Source organism: Lotus japonicus, chromosome 1 (genome assembly GCF_012489685.1).
Source record: "Lotus japonicus ecotype B-129 chromosome 1, LjGifu_v1.2".
In the NCBI taxonomy this organism is placed as follows: domain Eukaryota; kingdom Viridiplantae; phylum Streptophyta; class Magnoliopsida; order Fabales; family Fabaceae; genus Lotus; species Lotus japonicus.
In genome coordinates this window covers 99,679,683-99,699,104 of record NC_080041.1, presented here as the reverse complement: position 1 = coordinate 99,699,104, position 19,422 = coordinate 99,679,683, and the positions used below count along the sequence as shown (strand labels likewise).

General features: G+C 35.5%; 2 protein-coding genes across 3 annotated transcripts; both read right to left on the bottom strand.

Moving 5' to 3' along the window:
- Positions 1–312: 312 nt before the first annotated feature.
- On the bottom strand, positions 313–7,892 carry LOC130728322 (uncharacterized). 2 transcript variants are annotated; one of them, XR_009015645.1, is made up of 9 exons: positions 7,157–7,892; positions 6,310–6,401; positions 5,485–6,182; positions 4,569–4,639; positions 3,986–4,075; positions 3,676–3,870; positions 2,292–2,454; positions 663–1,282; positions 313–570 (listed from the first exon to the last, which is right to left on the bottom strand). XR_009015645.1 is itself a non-coding variant. In XM_057579761.1 (8 exons), exons 1-8 carry the CDS (start codon positions 7,523–7,525, stop codon positions 1,119–1,121), a joined length of 1,842 nt encoding a protein of 613 aa, XP_057435744.1. In that variant the 5' UTR covers positions 7,526–7,892; the 3' UTR covers positions 313–1,118. The 2 variants fall into 2 exon arrangements, 1 of the variants encoding a protein (XP_057435744.1); XM_057579761.1 differs by having other exon boundaries at positions 313–1,282.
- Positions 7,893–9,853: 1,961 nt separating this feature from the next.
- LOC130728321 (ALBINO3-like protein 2, chloroplastic) lies at positions 9,854–18,798 on the bottom strand. The gene is made up of 14 exons (XM_057579760.1): positions 18,350–18,798; positions 18,148–18,254; positions 17,572–17,699; positions 14,643–14,714; positions 14,247–14,348; positions 13,511–13,570; positions 13,226–13,291; positions 11,809–11,856; positions 11,476–11,718; positions 11,321–11,376; positions 11,090–11,207; positions 10,794–10,883; positions 10,356–10,465; positions 9,854–10,233 (listed from the first exon to the last, which is right to left on the bottom strand). The coding sequence occupies exons 1-14, from the start codon at positions 18,703–18,705 to the stop codon at positions 10,083–10,085; spliced, it is 1,707 nt and encodes a 568-aa protein (XP_057435743.1). The 5' UTR covers positions 18,706–18,798; the 3' UTR covers positions 9,854–10,082.
- Positions 18,799–19,422: the final 624 nt, after the last annotated feature.

Genomic DNA, 19,422 nt, shown 5'->3' with positions numbered 1-19,422 from the left:
GATAATCTATACAAAAAAATGTACCTGTCCAAGTCTACCACATCAAAATAAAGTTGTTATCACTCTTATGTAATTTTGAGGTCCCTACTGACAGTTGTGTCTGTCCGTTCCATTGTTCCAACCAACAAGGGGCACATTCTGTTAAGCTACTCTTGGTTGCATCACCCTTCTAGACAAATAGCATTATTGTATCTCTTTTGGTAAAAATTTAGAGAAGTTACTCAGCATATCATATCATAATGGAAAATAATTTGTACACTTACACATAGTACAAACATCCAATGAACACTAGGAAAAGAGAGAAATAATAGATTATAGAATGAATAATTGAATATGATAAGAGAGAGATAGAGAGAGAAAAGTTGGGTGTCTGTTCATTGTCTGCACTACTATGTCTATGAATAAATTCTGTATCACAATATACAATGTCGATAAAGAATAATAAGTGAAAATCATGTTACATTTTGAAGAACTCTTGATTCACAATAATACAACAACAACAACAACAACAACAAAAGTCTTATCTCACTAACTGATTGATTCACAATAAGAATGCCTGCAAAATCATTCCTGTACACAAAATAAAGCATTGGCTTTGCAATGTTTCATGCCAAGTATATGGACATGGAAAAACACTTTCACAGGAATATAAAAGAATATACCAGATGAAACTAGGATCAGCATACTTTGTCCACACTTAGCAGATTTGAATGTAGGGATACCTGGCAAGAAGGGCTATGGTTTGAATAGGTCCATGCAGCAAAATTCTCCCGTTTGCATAGATTTTTCAACCACAAAACTTAGATACAGTTCTGTAGATATTGCTTTGGCTGTTGTCCAATTACAACAAGACATGTGGGTTAAAAAATGAGAAGTTGAGTAAAGTTATCACATGAGTAAAATGTCGAAGAAGTGGATGATTGAATTTTTCATTGGACAACAGCACAAACGGTATGTAGAGTTTAGACCGTAGGTAAGTTTTGTCCAATTTACAATCACTAGTTCCCCTTGGTGAGCTCTCAATAAAGAATCAACTTCCATCGTAGAACTATATCCATGCTTGTAATAATCATGGAGCAATATGAATTCTGCACAGTGTGTGCCGATAAGGACCCCATTCAAGTTCCATTGCTTTCTACCTGAGAAGTGTGCTTGGATGAGGAAGAACGGAGTTGAGACTGTGTAGCTAACAATTTTTCCCTTAGCATGGCATTGTACTCATACAAATTTTTTAGATTCTTCTGAATATCGGATATGTCCATTTCAGAACCACTCTTGCATTCTGTGTTGCATCCATATACAAGTTAAATGTGTGAGAAGTAGCAAAAGCACTAACAAACAATTAACAAAACTTATAAAATCGAAGAGCTATGCTGAATCATTAAAATAACTAGTCAAAAAGTGTAGAAACAAACTTCAAAAAAAAAAAGGATGGAGATGGACTAACTAACAGCTACAGAGCAGATAAACCTTTTGTAAACAAAACTGAAAAACATAATTTATGGCATTTATGTTCAATATAAAAACAGGAAAACTGGATTTGTCTTGTGCAGATTATCTATACCCATGAACTGTTACTAAAAGTGTCAACCACTAAGCTCAAGCTAAACAACATGCACATACCAAGTTAGGTATAAATATAAATATAAATATAATACTTAGCTTAGTTTTGTATATATGTGTGCTATGTTTGAGTGAAGCAACAGTTGGGGACTTCACCCCATTACGCCTGATCTTAAAAGAGTAGTGCTATGAACCAATTATCCCAAAAGCTTGATGACACATGAATGACTTTATATTATATTTCTAACACGCCCTCTCATGCAAGAGCTCATTGGGCTCGAAGCGCGGACGATGCACAAGCCCACATAGCTTGTGCTGAAATTCAACTTTTTTTACTAAAATAATAGGAGAAACAAGGATCATACTCTATAGTTATACCACTCGGTCATAGAGGCTCTGATACCATGCCATGAACCAATTATTTCGAAAGTTTAAGCTTTTGAGTAATACACATGAATGATTTATATTATATTTCTAACAAGTAGCAAAACCAAAAGGCATTAGCTTTTTAACATGACAAAATGTGAGACATTTATGATGGTGAGACAAATAATCTAAGATCTTAGTTTCACGTTTTGAAACTCAGCAAAGTAACAATCAACAAAACTAATTTCATATGAGAAGAGAGATTGCTTTCGAGGTCACCTAATAAGTATGCTGGTGAATATATCATATAAAAAATGCACTAACAACTAGTGAACTGGTATGAACTCAAAATTAAATCCTACCTAGTGAAGGTGGAGGAGGAATGAAGTTATCATCAATAATAGAAGACTCTTGATGTTGAGATTGAGGTAAATCTTTGTGTGGACCAACATTCTTCTGCTTTTCCATTTGTTCATGCTGCGGTTTCAGATCATTTGTGGACCCAAGTGGTTTGCAGCTCAAAGACTGGAAGGCAAAACATTGAAAGATGGAAATTAAAAAGTGCTTCGCATCACTGCATCAACCGTACTTTTTTATTTGAAAAACTAGCTACAAGCCAATCATGATAACTACATAGCTTAGCCACTATAATACTACATACATAGCGAAATGTGATATGAAAGGTGAAGAACCAGGTTTGGCAACTGGATATTGATGAAAACAATTTAAAACTATGAAGCTGAACCATAAATAACAGCACTTATTTTAGAAAATCATGTGAACTTCTAAAGGTCCTTCCATCCTGGTTCATTAAAACCCAATGGGAATCTTGTCTCTCATGGACTTACCATACATTCTTCATATTATATCACATATATTAACTAGTTTAGAACTTTAGCAAGTAGCTACTAACGTCCTTTGGTTTGACATAAGTGCAAACGCCTAGTTTCAAATCTTGCCTTAACCAAGTACAGGGAAGCGAAAGGATTACGTCCTAATCTCGTACAAAAGGAAAAACAGAAAAAATGAAGTATCACTAAATATTTACAAGGTATCAACAAAATGTGCTAACTTCAAGCAACCAATTGATCGAAAGATAAAGACTTAATGTCCCCAAATAATCTCTGAATTTCCTGTCCCACCAGTGAAATTCTGTCATGTGAATTAAAAAAGCACGAGTGGAGCAGTTACAAACCTGCATGGTAGTTTTATTTCAAATATCAAAATTTTATTAGTGGGATAAAGAATAAGACCGTTTAGGGACAGAAGACTTCATCTTTGATCTAGATGCCTGCATTTAGTTACAGAGACTATTGACTAATTAATTTGGCAGCCCAGTTGAGAGGCCCAGATGTAATAATTTGGCAGGTTTAAATCGTTAAATTAACCAACAAACATCTTGAATATTAAAAGATTATATTGGCTTATGGAAAACTGAAAGTGCAGCATATAGACCATTTATCATATAGATGATTTAGTATTTAGCATTTGATAACTGGAAACATGGCAAGATAAAAATAGACCCCTGAAAAATTATTTACTATGCAGCACAGATGAAAGGCTTTGTTCAATCCAAAGATAGACATAATTGCACTATTCTCTGCTTAAAGAGAGGAAACTGGAAAGATAGAATAGGGGTTGAGTGACTAGAACAATTCCAGAATTTGGACTTTTAGTTATAAAAAAAAAAAACATTCAACTTGGAAATTTAACTAAACTGAAGAATGTGATGTGTACAGTGTTTACCTTGCTGGCAGGTACACTGGGTTTCTTGTGCAAATTTAAAGAACCTGTTCTGCTTCGCTGCCTTCGCTTACGTGATGAACCACTACCATGAACGGAATGCAACATAATCCCACCACAACAAGATTCATTTCTAGATTCATTGTTGTTGTCATCAATTGTAGGGCAGCCATAGGTGTACATTACATATTTCCTCAACTGATTAAAGGTGGAATTATCAGTTATATAACCCCAACTATGAAGCCTAATATTGAGCAAAAGGATATTAATGTGAAATATACAAGATCATTTAAGAAATTGACAGAGAAATTACTTTGTCCCAATGATCTTGAGCTTTACGCCGATTTCTAATTGCTCGCAAAATGCTATCTTCATTTCTGAGCTTCTTTATCCTGTACTCACACTAGAATATAATAGAAGGTTAGGAAAATATGAAAAATAAGCATGAAGAGGCAATGACTTGATTAGCCTATGAGCAATTAAAATTCATAATGATCAAATACATACAATGCATTGTTAGAAAATATAAAAGAATGTGCCCAATCTGTTAATAATGTGAATTCTAAAATGTAAACTACTACAAAATGCTATTCCACAGCTGAAGAAAAGTGGGCACAAATATCTGTACACAACAATCCATTAAAAAAATTGACCGCTAATATCTGTTAAAATCAACTGCTGCTCACATTCCCTAAGAAGTTGCACCAGCACCACAAACCGAGTATGGTAGCTTCTGATGCTGATGTTATGTAGTTGAATATATAGGACTGAGTCACTGCCTTGATTTATAGCATAAGAAGATCAAGCCCTATCCATACTTAACCATCATATGGTAAAAAGTTTAGTTTTTTAGGAATCATAATTGAAAAATAACGAGAAAGGAATAAGAAGAATACCTGTACCAACAGGTAAAAAAAGATTCCTATGCTAATGCAGTATAGGCCACCAAGGTCAGCAAGGAAGCTCACTGCACACAAAAACAGAACAGAATGAAGATATCAATAGTTAGAAGTAGAATTGGATATTCAAGCAGAAGGAGCTGAAGATACGATATTGTATCTGTTACGATCCCATATTGTTTGGGTATATGGTCAGAGTATGTCGTATAATTACTAGGCCAATCCCCCCCCCCCCCCCCTCTTGAGCTAGCTTTAGGGATGAGTCAAGAACAATCCATATCTATAAAAGAGCATCTAGAACAAAAACTCATAGCCCCATCAGTTAACCTCATATAACTATTGCCACATGATCTAGTCTATCTAATCTTCTAATTTTGGTTAGGTCTAAACCAGATTAAAATAGGGTTTGTTAGGTTAAAAATGCATTAGTTTATTAAATCTTGCTTCGGGATAGGCCAAACTCTACCCCAAAAGTTATCTCACAAGCTAAGTATCACCGAGACCTTTATAATCTCTACTTTGGTCATATCTCGAGCCAATGTGAGACCTTAACAGTCTTCCCTCACGCCTATGACCTGACATATGGAGGGTGGAGATTCTAGGACTTTTTCTTATTGTATCACTTTGAAAAACTGAATTATAGAAATAAAGGAATTAGAGAACGAAGAATTAGGTGGTTGAACTTAACGGTGGAGTATGTTGTAGTATCTAGTAAGGGAGCGAACAAAGACTGAAGGAAGACAAATGAGAAATATGACAGAATAAGGAATTGAAGCAAATAGGTGAGGGTGAAGAAAACAACAGCATAACATGAGAAAAACAGAATTCGAGTACTGCAAAGAGAAAGGAAGTCAGGAACTGACTAAATTTAAAATATATTAGCTTGCATATACAAGATGACGAAGGTACATACCAGGACCCAAAATATTCTCCTTTTCAACTTCCACAACATAATCAGAGAGGAAATTGATATACAATGTGGTATTGACTAGACCATCAACAGAATTTTCAAGAGATGCTTGAAGTTGTTTTGTATCACGAGAAACTGAACCTGGGAGGAACTCGTGAAATAAAGGCTGTATGAGCTTCAGATCATGTAGATTACGATATATTCGAGGAAACAAGTTAAATTTCATTATATTTGTTTCCCTCCCTCTGAATGTAACCAGCCCATCATCAAAAGCACTTCCGTTCTTTAGTGTTCCATTAACAAAACTCATGTGTTTCTTAGCATTATCCATTGAAGTCAGGTTGAACTCGAAACCAACAGCGGTGGCAGGACTATTAGGGAGATCAACAAACTTCCATGAAATGTACATGTGATCATGGATGGCCTTGCAGTTTTGACACTTGAGTGCTATGGTTGGTCCCTTGCTTGAGTTGTGACAAGAATAGTTTCCAAAAGTTGACAGCGAAACAACTCTTTCGTCAATAAAGCCAGGATTCCCAACAACCAAATTACCCAGATCACGTAGATTCGCACAGCTCATACTGGATACAGTGGTTATATTGAACTCCATGTCATTGATAAATGAGGTTAATTCGAGTCCATTAGTCGCTCTTACATTATGCACCTCAATTGATCTCTTTGATATGATCTGGTACAGCAACCTGATGGAAGGTTGAGTTAAAAAGAAGAGAAGTGGCAAACACAAATTGAGGGGTAAAATGTCAAAAAAATAATCGATTTCACCAAGATATCCTGACAACATGATGAAATAAGGCATCAGAGACTCACGCAGCAAATAAACCAATAAATAGTATCCAACTTGCTATGGAGAAAGCTCCTCCAAGTTCAGTTTTGCGTTTGGTAACTACTTTCTGATCATCCTACAAGGAAAAAAAATTGGAACCCAATAAAGCATTTTTCAAACATACCGACTAAAGTTAATAACAATATGCACATTGCTTTATGCCCATCTGGAGAGTAGAATGGCTTGAAAAGCATAATCGCTTATGGCACTAAAACAACATATAACAATCAGATGACTACGAGAGCATGCCTATGCTGTAATGCTGATTCAGGAAAAGTTGCGAGCAATCTTGTCAAGGTAACAAATTGTTAGCAAACAAGCAATTTTAACCATAACAAATTGTTAGCAAACATGCTTTGGTAATATTGATGTTTGAGAGTCATTTTGGAGAATAGATTTCAGACCTAAAATCAATTATGGTAGAAGATAAAGAGAGTAGCTTCTGAGTTGAACATAATCAATTCTGAGATTTTACAACTGACTTTCACAACATTACCCAACAAAAATCACTTTTTCATAAATGTATTCAAACACAAATCATTTTTACTATAATCAATTTTACCAAAATCAATTGCGACAAACGCTAATCCAAACACGCACTAAATCAAATTAGGCAAAGTGAAGGCTTCAATTTTCTCTATTTATTGTTCCCATAGTGACTATTTATAACCATAAAGTAAAATCATTGAGACCAAAACAACCATCAATGATCAAGAATGAAAAGCATAAGGTAATGGAATCTCAAATCTTGTTTTTGTTTTTGTGAAGTTGAACAACTATCATGATTCATCAAATCAAGAATGGAACTAAACTAAACTTAACAAAACTAACCAGCCAATGCCTGGTGGCAAAGCAAACATCCAAGCGACTAATACACCACCTAATGTTGAACCACAACCCGCGGCCATCACCAAGCTTCATGAATCTAAGGAACAAGCAGAAAACAAGCCAAGAGAGGAGCATGACAAGCGTAGCCTCCAAGAACACAGCCTGCGACTGCGTGAACTTCTTGATGGTGTCAAACTCAGCCAGAGTCTTCGGCAACTTGAAGGCATAGTAGTCAACGCCGGAATCAGTGGTGATGGTGGAATTAGCAACAAAGAGAGTGCACCTCCTTGCTACCGCATCAAGAACGAACCCGGGTGCGCAGGCACAGAGGGTGCCGTTGTAGGTGATGGAATTCGCAGGACACGATGCCATTGAAGTTTTGAGAATCTGAGAGATGCCCAGTTGGGAAAAAGATGGAAAGAATCAAAGTTGGAGTGAGATTTGGGTGTTGGAAGAGGAAACCTGAAATGGGGTTGTTCTTGTTAGCTGGATTGGTTAGAAGTTAGAAAACACAAAAAAAGAACACGACATGGACAGCACGGAACCAAAGACACTGTGTGTCTGGGTTTCTTCACGATGAAGCAGTGGTGAGAGAAGAAAGGAATTAAAATGTGAGCTGGGTTGTGTGATTTGAATACTTTTGGTTTTTTCTATTCGTTTGAGCCTTTTCTTTGCTTTACCATGGTTACAGTTACAGGTTGTTCTGGAACACACGTTTCTTTTCTTTTTCGTCATCCACTTTTTCACTCTTTGCTTAGTGGTTTTAAGAGGAAAGATAGGTATCATGGATTTTAAAGTGGGACACACTGTTTTCATTCTGTTTGGATGGCAAGAAAGGTGAAGGAGATTACACAAATTTGTCATTTGTCAGCTGAGCTAAATAATCTAATCTAACGATTATAATGTGAACTCAATTTTATTTATTTAACTTTGAGAAGGTTGTGGTTTAAGGGTTGCAAAATGGTGAAGAAGAGGAAAAATTTATGTGTTTAAGGGTTGAAGATGGTGAAGATGAAGATGATGGGGTATGATGAAAAATTAATTTTTTTTTCTTTAGGTCTAAGTATTCCACGTGAACATTTAAAAAAAATAGAAAATCCACATCATTTAAAACTTAACACGAGCACATCAACATCTAAATGAGTAGAGGGTTAATACCTGACTTTTTCCATGATCAAGGGATTAATTTCGTTTAGAATTTCATTCACGGACCAATACCAATAATTCACTATAGTTAAGAGAGAAAAAAACACTTAACGCTAAAGATTTTAGTCTCCAATTGCCATGTAGGATTAAAGAAGCCCTAACACACTAACTTGCTTTGGATTAATAAAAAATCTATTCACACCCAAATCCACACAAATCAGGAGAGATACAAATAAAAGAGATGTAACTAAAGATGTGATAGAAAAAAATTGATAGTAATGATTGTCGAACATCAACGATTCATAATATTCAATCGAGATATGCATTTAGCAGCGGTTTTCAACTGCCATTAAACGCAAAGTGTAAAGAAATAACATACAGAACATGTTTCCGACGATGTCAGACCGTCACAAAAATTGTGTCTACAATCACACATGAAGGAGTTGATTCCTCCTTGGAGAATAGATAGAAGTTAAATAAATAAAATTGAATTCACAATATAACCATTAGATTGTTTAGCTTAGTTGGCAAATGGTTTATTTTGTCACTTCCATGTTTCGGGTTTGAATCCCCCAACATCCTTTTTGATAAAGTTTAGGGACAAACTTGACAGCGTTTGACACTTTCAGAGACCAATTTGGTTATTCACCCTATTTTATTACATTTTATTAATAAAAAAATCATCTTTTTAAATTAATTTAGAAAACATTTAAAAATTATAATTATAACAAAATATGTTAATTTAAAGCTCAAGTGGTAAGAGATATGAGACATATGAGCCGGGTGGGGGAGGTCCAGAGATCAATCCCTAGAGGACGCAATTTATCTTACTGATGTATAATAATAATAATAATAATAATAATAATAATAATAATAATAATACTAATGAGATGTAAATTATTTGTAATGATTTATTTGTGAAGGCTAAACTAGTTATTATCTATATCTTCTGATGTACCAAAAAAAAACTAGTTATTATTTATCACTAATTTTCAACACTCACATTTTCCCATTCATTTTCACTTTTTTTCTCTCAAAAAAATAACTTAAAAATTCTCTTATTTCCGTCTTATATCTTTCCTCTTATATTCTTTAGTGATAGACAAATTAAACCTCCGTAAAAATGAGAGAGCACTAGTTCGAATCTTGGGAATGATTTCATATTTTCCACTTTGCATTCAAATTAAATACTAATTTTATTATCTAAAATTAGGGGATGATCCATAATCCCCTCATGAACCATCTACCTTAAAAACTCAAGTTATTAGTTGTTAGATAATAGATAGACACATGTAGGATTCCACCGAACTTGTTAAAATTCAAAATTCTAGTTAAAATAATTAAAAACAATAAGGATTGAACTCTGAATCACTTAGTCATTAGTCATTTTCATACACGATGGAAAATTACAGTGAGATAAAATCACGACAAATAATAGTCACTTATCTTGGCCTTTGTGGTTGTCCACCGAGATTTTGACTTCATTGTTGTGTTCCACAAAAACACAACATATCCAAACATGTACTTAATTATAGAGACGTTGAAATCATGTCATGAATCAACCGATAAAGCTTTATATTTTTTTTTTTGAAATGATAAAGCTTTATATTTTTATCAATAATGAAACAAGTTTCAAAAATTTATGTAATGCAGCTGATAGCTGAGCTGAATAATCATCAAAATATTAAGTCAAAACTGTAAACCAAACATGTCAAATGGACGGTTCATTTTTTAGATATACAATACAATACAATAAATATGGACAAATATAAAATTTTGTAAATCAGGGTTCTCTCCTACTACGAGCAAGGTCATCGGCAATATCATCATCTTGCTCACACTGATCCAAGAAATTTTTATAACGAGGGTTATAAGCAACGACAAGACGCAAATACTTTGCAGCTTCAGCCTTTTCACCCGAATCAAATAGAGTGCTGCAAACCCAAGAAATCAAATTAAACCAAATCCAATACAATGAAAATGAACAAAATGGACATAGCAGTGTTAGAAGAGGAAAACTTTAACACTAAATTCAGGTAATAAACCTGAGTTGTACCTTGCAAGCAACAACAACCCATCAAAATAATAGCCTTTGCTCGTTGGATCTTGTGGCTCCTCCATATTTGCAACTCTTTCAAAGTGGGCACGTCCTTCAGCCCTCTTTCCCTGTCATACAGAAAATCAAAGAAAAATGAAAATCAAAGCTCTATTAAAAGAACTACAAGTTTCTAAAATTGCCATGTATGATGCTTGCAAAAGTAATTACGCTTCGATTCTGTCTGTTATTATTAAACTGGCCAGTTAGTTGCACAAATGCTACTAAAACCAAACCTACTTTCAAAATCTGTTTAAGGAGGAATATAGTTGTAATTTTCATTTAAGCAACAAGACACCAAGTATTAGGCATGCAGGACAAGAATTGGTATGGCTGTAAATCCAAAACCCATTTCAGGCGAAGTTTTTCTCATAGAACAAATTGAATTGTGTGTTTCACCTGTCGTTCACAAGCAATTCCAGCCCATTGGGATGAAAGAATCAAAAGATCAACTTCTTCTGCATCAGCTGGTTGGCCGTCAAGAGAAAGCTAATGAAAAGCCAGAAATAATTACGGATTAATGCCACAAATGTGAAGTGGTGCAAGAATTATACTGAAGTACAAATTAAAAGGAGAAATTAAAAGATACCATCATCATAGCTCACAGATGAACAAATACCTGATATTTTAGTGGATAAAAACTGCATAATAAATTAAAAACAGAAATCAGAATGAAAGTGAATATGAGTTCATACCTTTGATATTGCACGCTCAAAGTACTCTTTAGCTTCATCATTTATAAGCTTCAGCAATAGGACTCGTCCCATCAAAACCAAAGCTCGTACGTATTCAGGATCCTTATCAAGTGCTAGTCTGCACATGGAAGTAACTAATGCAATGCAACATCAATCAGAGATAAAGCTTAAAAATACAGTACCACGCGTTTCCATCTCAATTTTTTCCCCACCGTGAAGAAGGTAACTTACTTTAGTAAAGGAATTGCACTTTCTTTATCATTGCTGGATAGAAATGGGATTGCAAGCTATGAACAAAACAAAAATTAATTAGTGACATTCTTAGTGCCAATCTGCTTTTACTGACATGTCACACATGACAACTGTTCATGTTTTGATACACTTACGGTAGTCAGTTCGTTAGGCGACATATCCTCTATAGGTATTTTCTGCCACTTTTCAGGTGAATCCAGAGGGTTATTTTCAGGAGAAACTGTTTCCTTGACCGCTGCCGTTGGACTATTCTCTTGTAACCCCAATGAAGGGGGCGTTTTAGAAGTACCAATTTCCTTAGAAGGAGCAGCTTTTTGACTATTCTCGTCAACTAACCCCAATTTTGCATGGACAGCCGGGTGTCTAAGAGTGAAATGCTGCAAAGTTCATTGGTTCAACTTTAAAAGTTAATACAATAGTAGTTCAAACTTTAAGCACCTAAAGATGCACAATGTTTTCTTACTGACCTGAACGAGAGATAACGAACTATTGGTGATCCAATAGACTTGGCTACCCTGCAAGAATAGATCATATTAACATAACATAATACAGCATTTTGGAATGAAAAATGGCACATATGCAACAGGAGTGCTGCAATGAAACGACACTATACTCAGGGGCGGACCCAGCTTAAGCAAAAAGGGGCAATCGCGCCCCCTTAACACAAAGATAACTAGCATAAATATACTTAAAATTGTATGTTTGCCCCCCTCCCTAGAACTAATCAGGCTGCTCTCAGCTTAGCATTTTATTTTTTAATGTATCTTTGCCCCCACACCTAATATCAATAACCCTGCTCCTAGCTTCACTTTTTACTTTCAATCATTGCATGCTTAAAACACACAACACTACTTCAATAAAAATAAAAATTTTGGTCAGTCAAAGTTAAAAAAAGACCCAAACGGTCTACTCAAATTATCAAGTGCATACATGTCACATGATGAAAAAACGGTGAGTCAATTACAGTGGATTGAAGCAATTTTTCTGAGCTTTTGTGATTGCTCACCGTAATTTTTGGTTTACCGTTATTGCTCACAGTATTATCTAAACATGCGCTAAAATAACATCAACTTTATGTCCCTTGCTGTCTTCTTTCCCTTGCCACTCTGTTGCTGGTTCTGGCTTTCTCAGCTTCATATTACCAAGTTAAAATTTTGCCCCCCATCTCTGATTTTTCTGGTTCCTCGGCCCTGACTACTAAGGGCCTGTTTGATTACAGTTTTTTTAAAACTGTTTTCTGTTTAAAAAAAATTCAAAACAGTTCTCATTTTCACTTTTTCAGTTTTAAAATTAAAATATTAGAACAGCTCATAGATGTTTTCTGTTTTTAGCTTTCGAATTACAGTTTTTTTTAATGTTGGAAAACATCTCATTCAAACAGTTTTTTTCTTTTCTTTTGAAAAAAAGTTCCCAAAAACTGTTTTTAAAGCTTGGTCTACACAGTGCTAACAAATCTGAATGAAACCTCTACCCATACCCCTTATTTATTTAACTAATCCCTATCTAACAAACTAGATAACTCCTCTTACAGTTCCTAACTAAATTTCCCTTCTCTTCTGTCCAACCTAACGATATCCTGCGTGTCAGTATATCATGACAGTTAAAAAGAAGATAGCTCAAAGTGCAGTTATATTTATTAACAATGCAGTGAGTTCTGCTTTTACTTTTATGTGAACCATATTTGTCTTTGAAATCTAGTAATAACTATCTCTTTTGTATGATCTAGTAGAACAAATTGTCAAAATGCATTATAACAGAGTTTATGAGAAAGAGCGCTTAAACCAAAATCTAAACCCAAAAGAAAAGGCTGGTACAGTGGAGAAAAAAGATGTTATCAATCAATTAACATCCTAAAAGTACAGAACATGTAAGAATTGAAGTTACCTGAGGAACACAGAAGGCAAAAAAAGCCATAGGCACCGTTAGAATGTCCAAGTACATCTTATAGTACTGCAGCAATAAAAGCATTTCTCATTTAATGGTGGAATTACTGCTTCAAATTCAATGAATAAGAAACATTCTTACAAATTAAAATTACTAATCTAATGAAATAAGGAGATTGATATCTCAGAAAATGAAAAACTAATAAATCAAGTAACAACTCCATTTCTTTTCCAAGAAAATGATACAATGTTAATTGATTAAAATTACTGAACAAGTTATACGCACTTCTGATAATAACTGAATAATGCCCCTCGTTTCTTCGACCACAGGTTTCCGAAATGATATCTGGCAAGTCAGTAAGCACAAATTAGCATACATTATACGACGGACTCATCCACACCATTTGCAAAACAAATGATTCAATTAACTAGAGGTACAAAACTACAAATTCATACACCAAACAAGTCCCACAAAAAAATGCAATAAATACCACCCTATTATACAATAAACTAAAATCGGATTATTATTTTATACCATGTAGCATACTAGCTATTATAATGCATATTCTATAATTTTATTGCTAACCGACCTACTACAGAGACAAGAAATGCAGATTGTTTAATAAATGAGATGAAAAATCAATACCAAGTTTTAGTCATCAATACAGGAAGAACAACAGAGCTGGTAAGCCAACAACACAAAATTGGATTGGGTGACTTGATTAATCACAGTTAACATTGACCAGTTGCTTTTGGATCCATCAAGTTTGCGAGCTATTTTTATTTTGGCTCTACATTTATTATATCAGCTTGCTAAGCCCTTTACTCAACTACATCCTAACCTTTATCAAGGGATTGCAGCTGCAACAGAATGATATTTTTTTTAACAAGGAAAAACATCTGCCAATAAATGACGTTAATGCACATGGGCATGAAAATGGGGGGTAAAACAACAAAAGGTAAATAGAGGTAAACTTTTAAGGTTAAACCCTGCATGGATATGGATTTCTGTACTCTATTACCTGAACATTAATGTAGTGCAAACCAGCAATCAGAAAAGGAAAGATGAACCCTGAATAACCGTGAGAGAGTTCTGTTAAATTCTGGAACCATAAAGCACCACCCTGCAACATAGTTAACATGTATAAATCATTCAGCAAAAATGGGTGTCTTTGTGATTATGGTGCTTGTAGCTTTTCTTCAGCAAATTTTTTTCCACATGCTAAGTTTATAACTTAGATGACATCATTAAGAATTATGTTTATCATCCTAATCTGCCTCATCCAATGGAGTCAGATCTACTGGTAAGATATATGATGTTGTTTTATTCATTAATGGAACTACAACAGTGTAAGCCATGTTTGGAAAAATATAAAGCACATAAGAACAACATTTGCAACATATCTGTTAGTGCTTACGCAATCAAAACCAGGGTGATCATTCAGAGACATCTTCCTGATGCTCATCATCCATAAGAAAAAGCACGGAACCTGGAGATAGATAAAAAGACCAAAAGTCAAAATAAAGATAAAACTTTTGTATAGGAGCTCTATGATCATGCTACTTTGTTATTCCATATTTTGGTTTCTCTAGAGATATAATAAAATCGAATTAATTTCTACTACTTTCTTTGCAACATCTACGTGCCGAATGATATGTTTTGTTAAAAGGAAGGAGGCCAAAATTTTGTGTTGCCCTGCGTAGTTTATGCAATTGTCTGGTGCACTTGGCTATTTGGCTGGACAGAGCACAAATACTTTTAAGGTTGTTTCTTTGTCATTAAACCTTTCAGACAATAATGTTTTCATCCTCTCTTTGATTTTCAGCCCAGAGTTGTTTAAATGGTGTTTCCATCTCAGACTTGCAGAGATTAGGCAGCCCTGCTGCTACACTATAAGTTTTTCTCTGTCCATCAGTTCCCACCCTCCTTTTGTTAGGTCTAATTTTAAAAGATACTTATCCTTGGCCTAATATAAAAGTACTTTTTCCTTTCCACTGAAATAAAGCCTAATTGAGTAAAATGAAAGGAAAGTAATTACCTTGGATGCTAAAATCCCACTATTAGTTGCTAATGAGAGCTGGCACTGGTAGGATTAAAATGCATTGATTTAAAAGTCTTGGCCCATGGGTTCCTGGTAGTAAGTAGATTATGGGTAGGTTATCTTTAAGCCCTTGCTACAGTTTGTGGCATAGCCTGAGCTTGGAATGGGGAAATTTCCTCTCCACCTAATCTTTTATAAACCATTAAGAATAAAACTACAAGTTAAAACAATTGGACTATGACATTGGCATTAATTACTAAACATCCTGTGTTTTAGATCAAATCAGCTTCCAACCAGATCACGGATGCTTCCTCTGATATTTAGGAAAGTGAAGAACAAACGCAAATCTGAAGAAAGAAGAACCATAAAGCTTCATGAAAACCTCGAATTCAGTGATGTAAAATTTTTCATCAGTTAATTGAAGTTGTCAAAAGGTAATGTAAGGTCTTTAGAAATAGTGTAAATAGGGTCATCATGTTGGCTGTTTTCTATGATTACGGTAATTACATATAAATCCTTGCAATTTATTTTCCAACCAGAGGATCCAAATCTTTATATATAATATCCTCCTTTGAGCAACTGAGACACACGGATTCCAATATATATCTTTCATTTTCTCTTTCTCTCAACATGGTATCCAGAATTGACCTAGAGACAACCCTAATCCATGAATACCTAGAGGATCCACTGTCCATTGGCAAACATATCTTTGCCAAAAACCATGTTTCGCCTTGGATTTTCAGCCTCACTGTCATGACCACCATGACATCACACAGGGAAATCAACATCTTTGCCATCATTCAAAAAAACCTAAGTAGACTCGATACTTCAGGGATAGAGGTAACATAATCCAAGAATAGTGTTGTGATTTCTCAGAAAAAAAAAAGCATGCAATGGATATTTTAATGGAGACTATGTTGATGAACACCAATCCTATAGACTCTTATGGATCCCAATGCCAAACTTATGTGAAATATGAGGGAGAAACTATCAGACCAAGAGAAGTACAGAAGAATGGTAGGGAAACAGTATTGTCACACTCTCACTCATCCAGGTATCTTCCTTTCAATCAGTGTGGTAAGTCAATTTTTGTCTCTCCCAATGAAGGACACTGTGATGCACATGCAGTAATTTGCATCTTGAGATGTATTAAAGGAGCTTTAGGAAAATTCTTAACTATGAAAACAAATGTGATACTCAAATTGAGGGATATTCAAATATAGATTGAGCAGGCTCTCTTATTGACTAGAGATCCACTTTAAGTTGTATTTTTATTGGTGACAACTTAATTTCATGAAAAAGCAAGAAAAAAAATTTGGTCGGAAGAACTTGAGCAAAAGTACAATATCAAACCATGGCTTCAGCTACTTGTGAACCTATTTGGCTCGAACAATTGCTTAACAAATTGAGATTTAGAGAGGTTACACAAACGACACTCATTTGTGATAATCAGGTTGCCCAATATATAGCCTGAAAACTAGTGTTCCATGAGAGGACCAAAAACATTGAGATAGATCAGCAATTCAACAGAGAGAAGATCTTAAATGGAGATATTGCCACTAGCTTCACTGATCCTAATGATGAATTGGCAGATGTCTTCACCAAGTCATTAAGAGGTCCTTGAATCAATTAAATATGTAACAAACTAACACATTTTGTGGATCAGGTTTTTTTAATCCAGCTTGAGGGGCAGTGTTGGAAATAGCATAAATAGGGCGATTTTGGGTTGATTATGTGTTGCATATTATTTTTTGTTTACAGTAATAAGAAAAAATGTAACTCATTGTATTCATAGCTTTTAGTATATATAATATCCTTCGCTATGTTATTGACAAACACATTCTAATAACGTCTCTTGTTTTCTATCACTCAACAGAAATGATAGGCAGTAAAGTCTAACAACAATCTATCACTCCATAGTCCATAGTTTTTTATGGGAATGAAGCATTAAAAGCTCCATAAAAAATTAGTGAGTAAGATATTTCAATTGAAAACTAGAGCTTTATCTAAAAACATATTCTGTTTTGGAGGAGTGACTGCTATGCTATCTTTTTCTTTTTCAAATTTATTATATTTCCCTTTGTAAGTGATAAAGTTAAACATTAAGCATGGTTTTTTCTTCCCCTCTTTATTCATATAGGCATAAACTAGGAATTCCTTTCATCCTTATCACAACTACAGCCTTATTTTGGTGGTTTCTTTCAGATATGATATTATTAGTGAAGGTGAACTGGAGAGGAGAAAGAACTAAATTCATTGCTATAGGATTCATCAACAATGTTTCCCATGAAGCTAGATATATCACCTGGACAATAAGTGGTACCAGAACCCACACAAATGAGGGGCATCCAACTGCTTTTCTCTCCTTCGTGAAAAATTGAAAGTGGCGAATATAACTCTTTCCTGAGAAAGGTGGTGGGAATGGAGGAGGCACTTTAAGAAGTGAAGGAACCAAACACAAATTAATAATAATTTCAGATGAACTAGATACGAAAAAAGAAACAAATATTTCTCGTCCAGGGTACCATAAGAAAGGCTATAAGGAAGTATCCACTCTAATTTTCTAAGCACAAAAAAGAGTAAAACACAACTTATAGACAAAGAACAGTCAAAATGACATCAAAATATGCTGAAATCAAAAGGCTTGTTTTACAATATAATGGTAGGAAATGCTTCAATGAAAATTATGACAATCCAACAATATCAGTTGCAACTTGCAACATCTACTTACAAACAAGAACAAATTATTTGACCTTGCTGAGTCAATTTATATATTTATTTAGCTATTTTTTCTTCCAATTGAGATTGAATAACTAGTAAACTAGTCTAAGATTAGCATATAATAAAGAGAAAGAGGCTATGGGGTATTTGTGAAACTCACATTTGGGGAAAAATTCTCCAATCCTTTTAACCTTGTGAAGTGTTACAACCAAAGGAAAGAGCAGAACAATTCTGAGAGCCAATGTAGATGAAACTATTGTTATCCACCTGAAATTCAATCACTGGATTAACACGAAAGTTCCATTCAGAACCAAAAACTGATGCAAGTGTTACAGAAAGAATGAAGAGACGTCGAAGGTTACCATGGAAATCCAGAAAGATCGTGGAGAGAGTCAAGTATCGAAATCACTGCACGGACGGGGAAGACCAGGTTTTCTTCGCCGCCGCCGGCGCTGCTGTCGGAGATCACTTTCAGGAGCTCGGAGGTAACCGGTGAGTCGAGACCGACCGAGTCCGTCTCCGAGTCGCCGTCGAGGGATGGGCGAGTCGAGAAAGCGCGCGTGCGGAACGCGCCGAGGAAGGGGAAGGTTGGAGACTGAGGTGTGGGGGAAGAGGGAAGAGGGGGAGGGTGGTGAGAGGTGAGGACACGAGGCACGTAGAGGAGGGAGGAGTAACGCGCACGGCGAAGATGGGAAAAGAGCGCCGCCGCGGTTGCCATTAGCGGCGGGTGGAAGCAGAGTCTTAGAAATGATGTGTCAACTTCGATACGACCATAATCTTACGGCTTATTACTGTGCAACCAAAATCCAGGAGTGGGTGATTCTAATTAAATCATAATAACTTTGCTACCAAGAAAATTGGTTTTCCCTCCTGGTTTAGTTTCAAACTGACACATGGTAGTTCAGTTCAACTATCCACCGATGAATTTAATATTTTAAATTAGAACGGTCTATATAATCTAATAATAATAATAATAATTTATTGATTAGATATATTTAACTTTACCAAAACACCCTTCTTCCTTCCCATGTTTCCTTCAACCCACTACCTGAACCACTACGCTGCCACCGTCAATCTCCCTCAGCCTACCAGCACCGCCACCATGTATCTACCAAAAACTCATATTCGAAGTTGAAGCAACTTGCAAACCCATCACCTCCACCCAAAGCCACCCTACCAAAAGCTCATATCTAGAACTTCACCACCGTCAAATCCAGCTCGTCGAGGGTGGAGTTAGCCACGATCGTCATATCCACCCATAGTAAAGCCACCCCCACCAAATCCTCCACCCAAAGCCACCCCCTAGACCTGTCAATTTGGCCCTAAGCCCTAGGGCCAGCCTTAAGCCCTCCTCTCTTGGCCCTAGCCCGCATAGCCCCATTATTGAATGTGGGTCATTAAGCCCTAGTCCACTTAATCTATGCAACATTTCAAA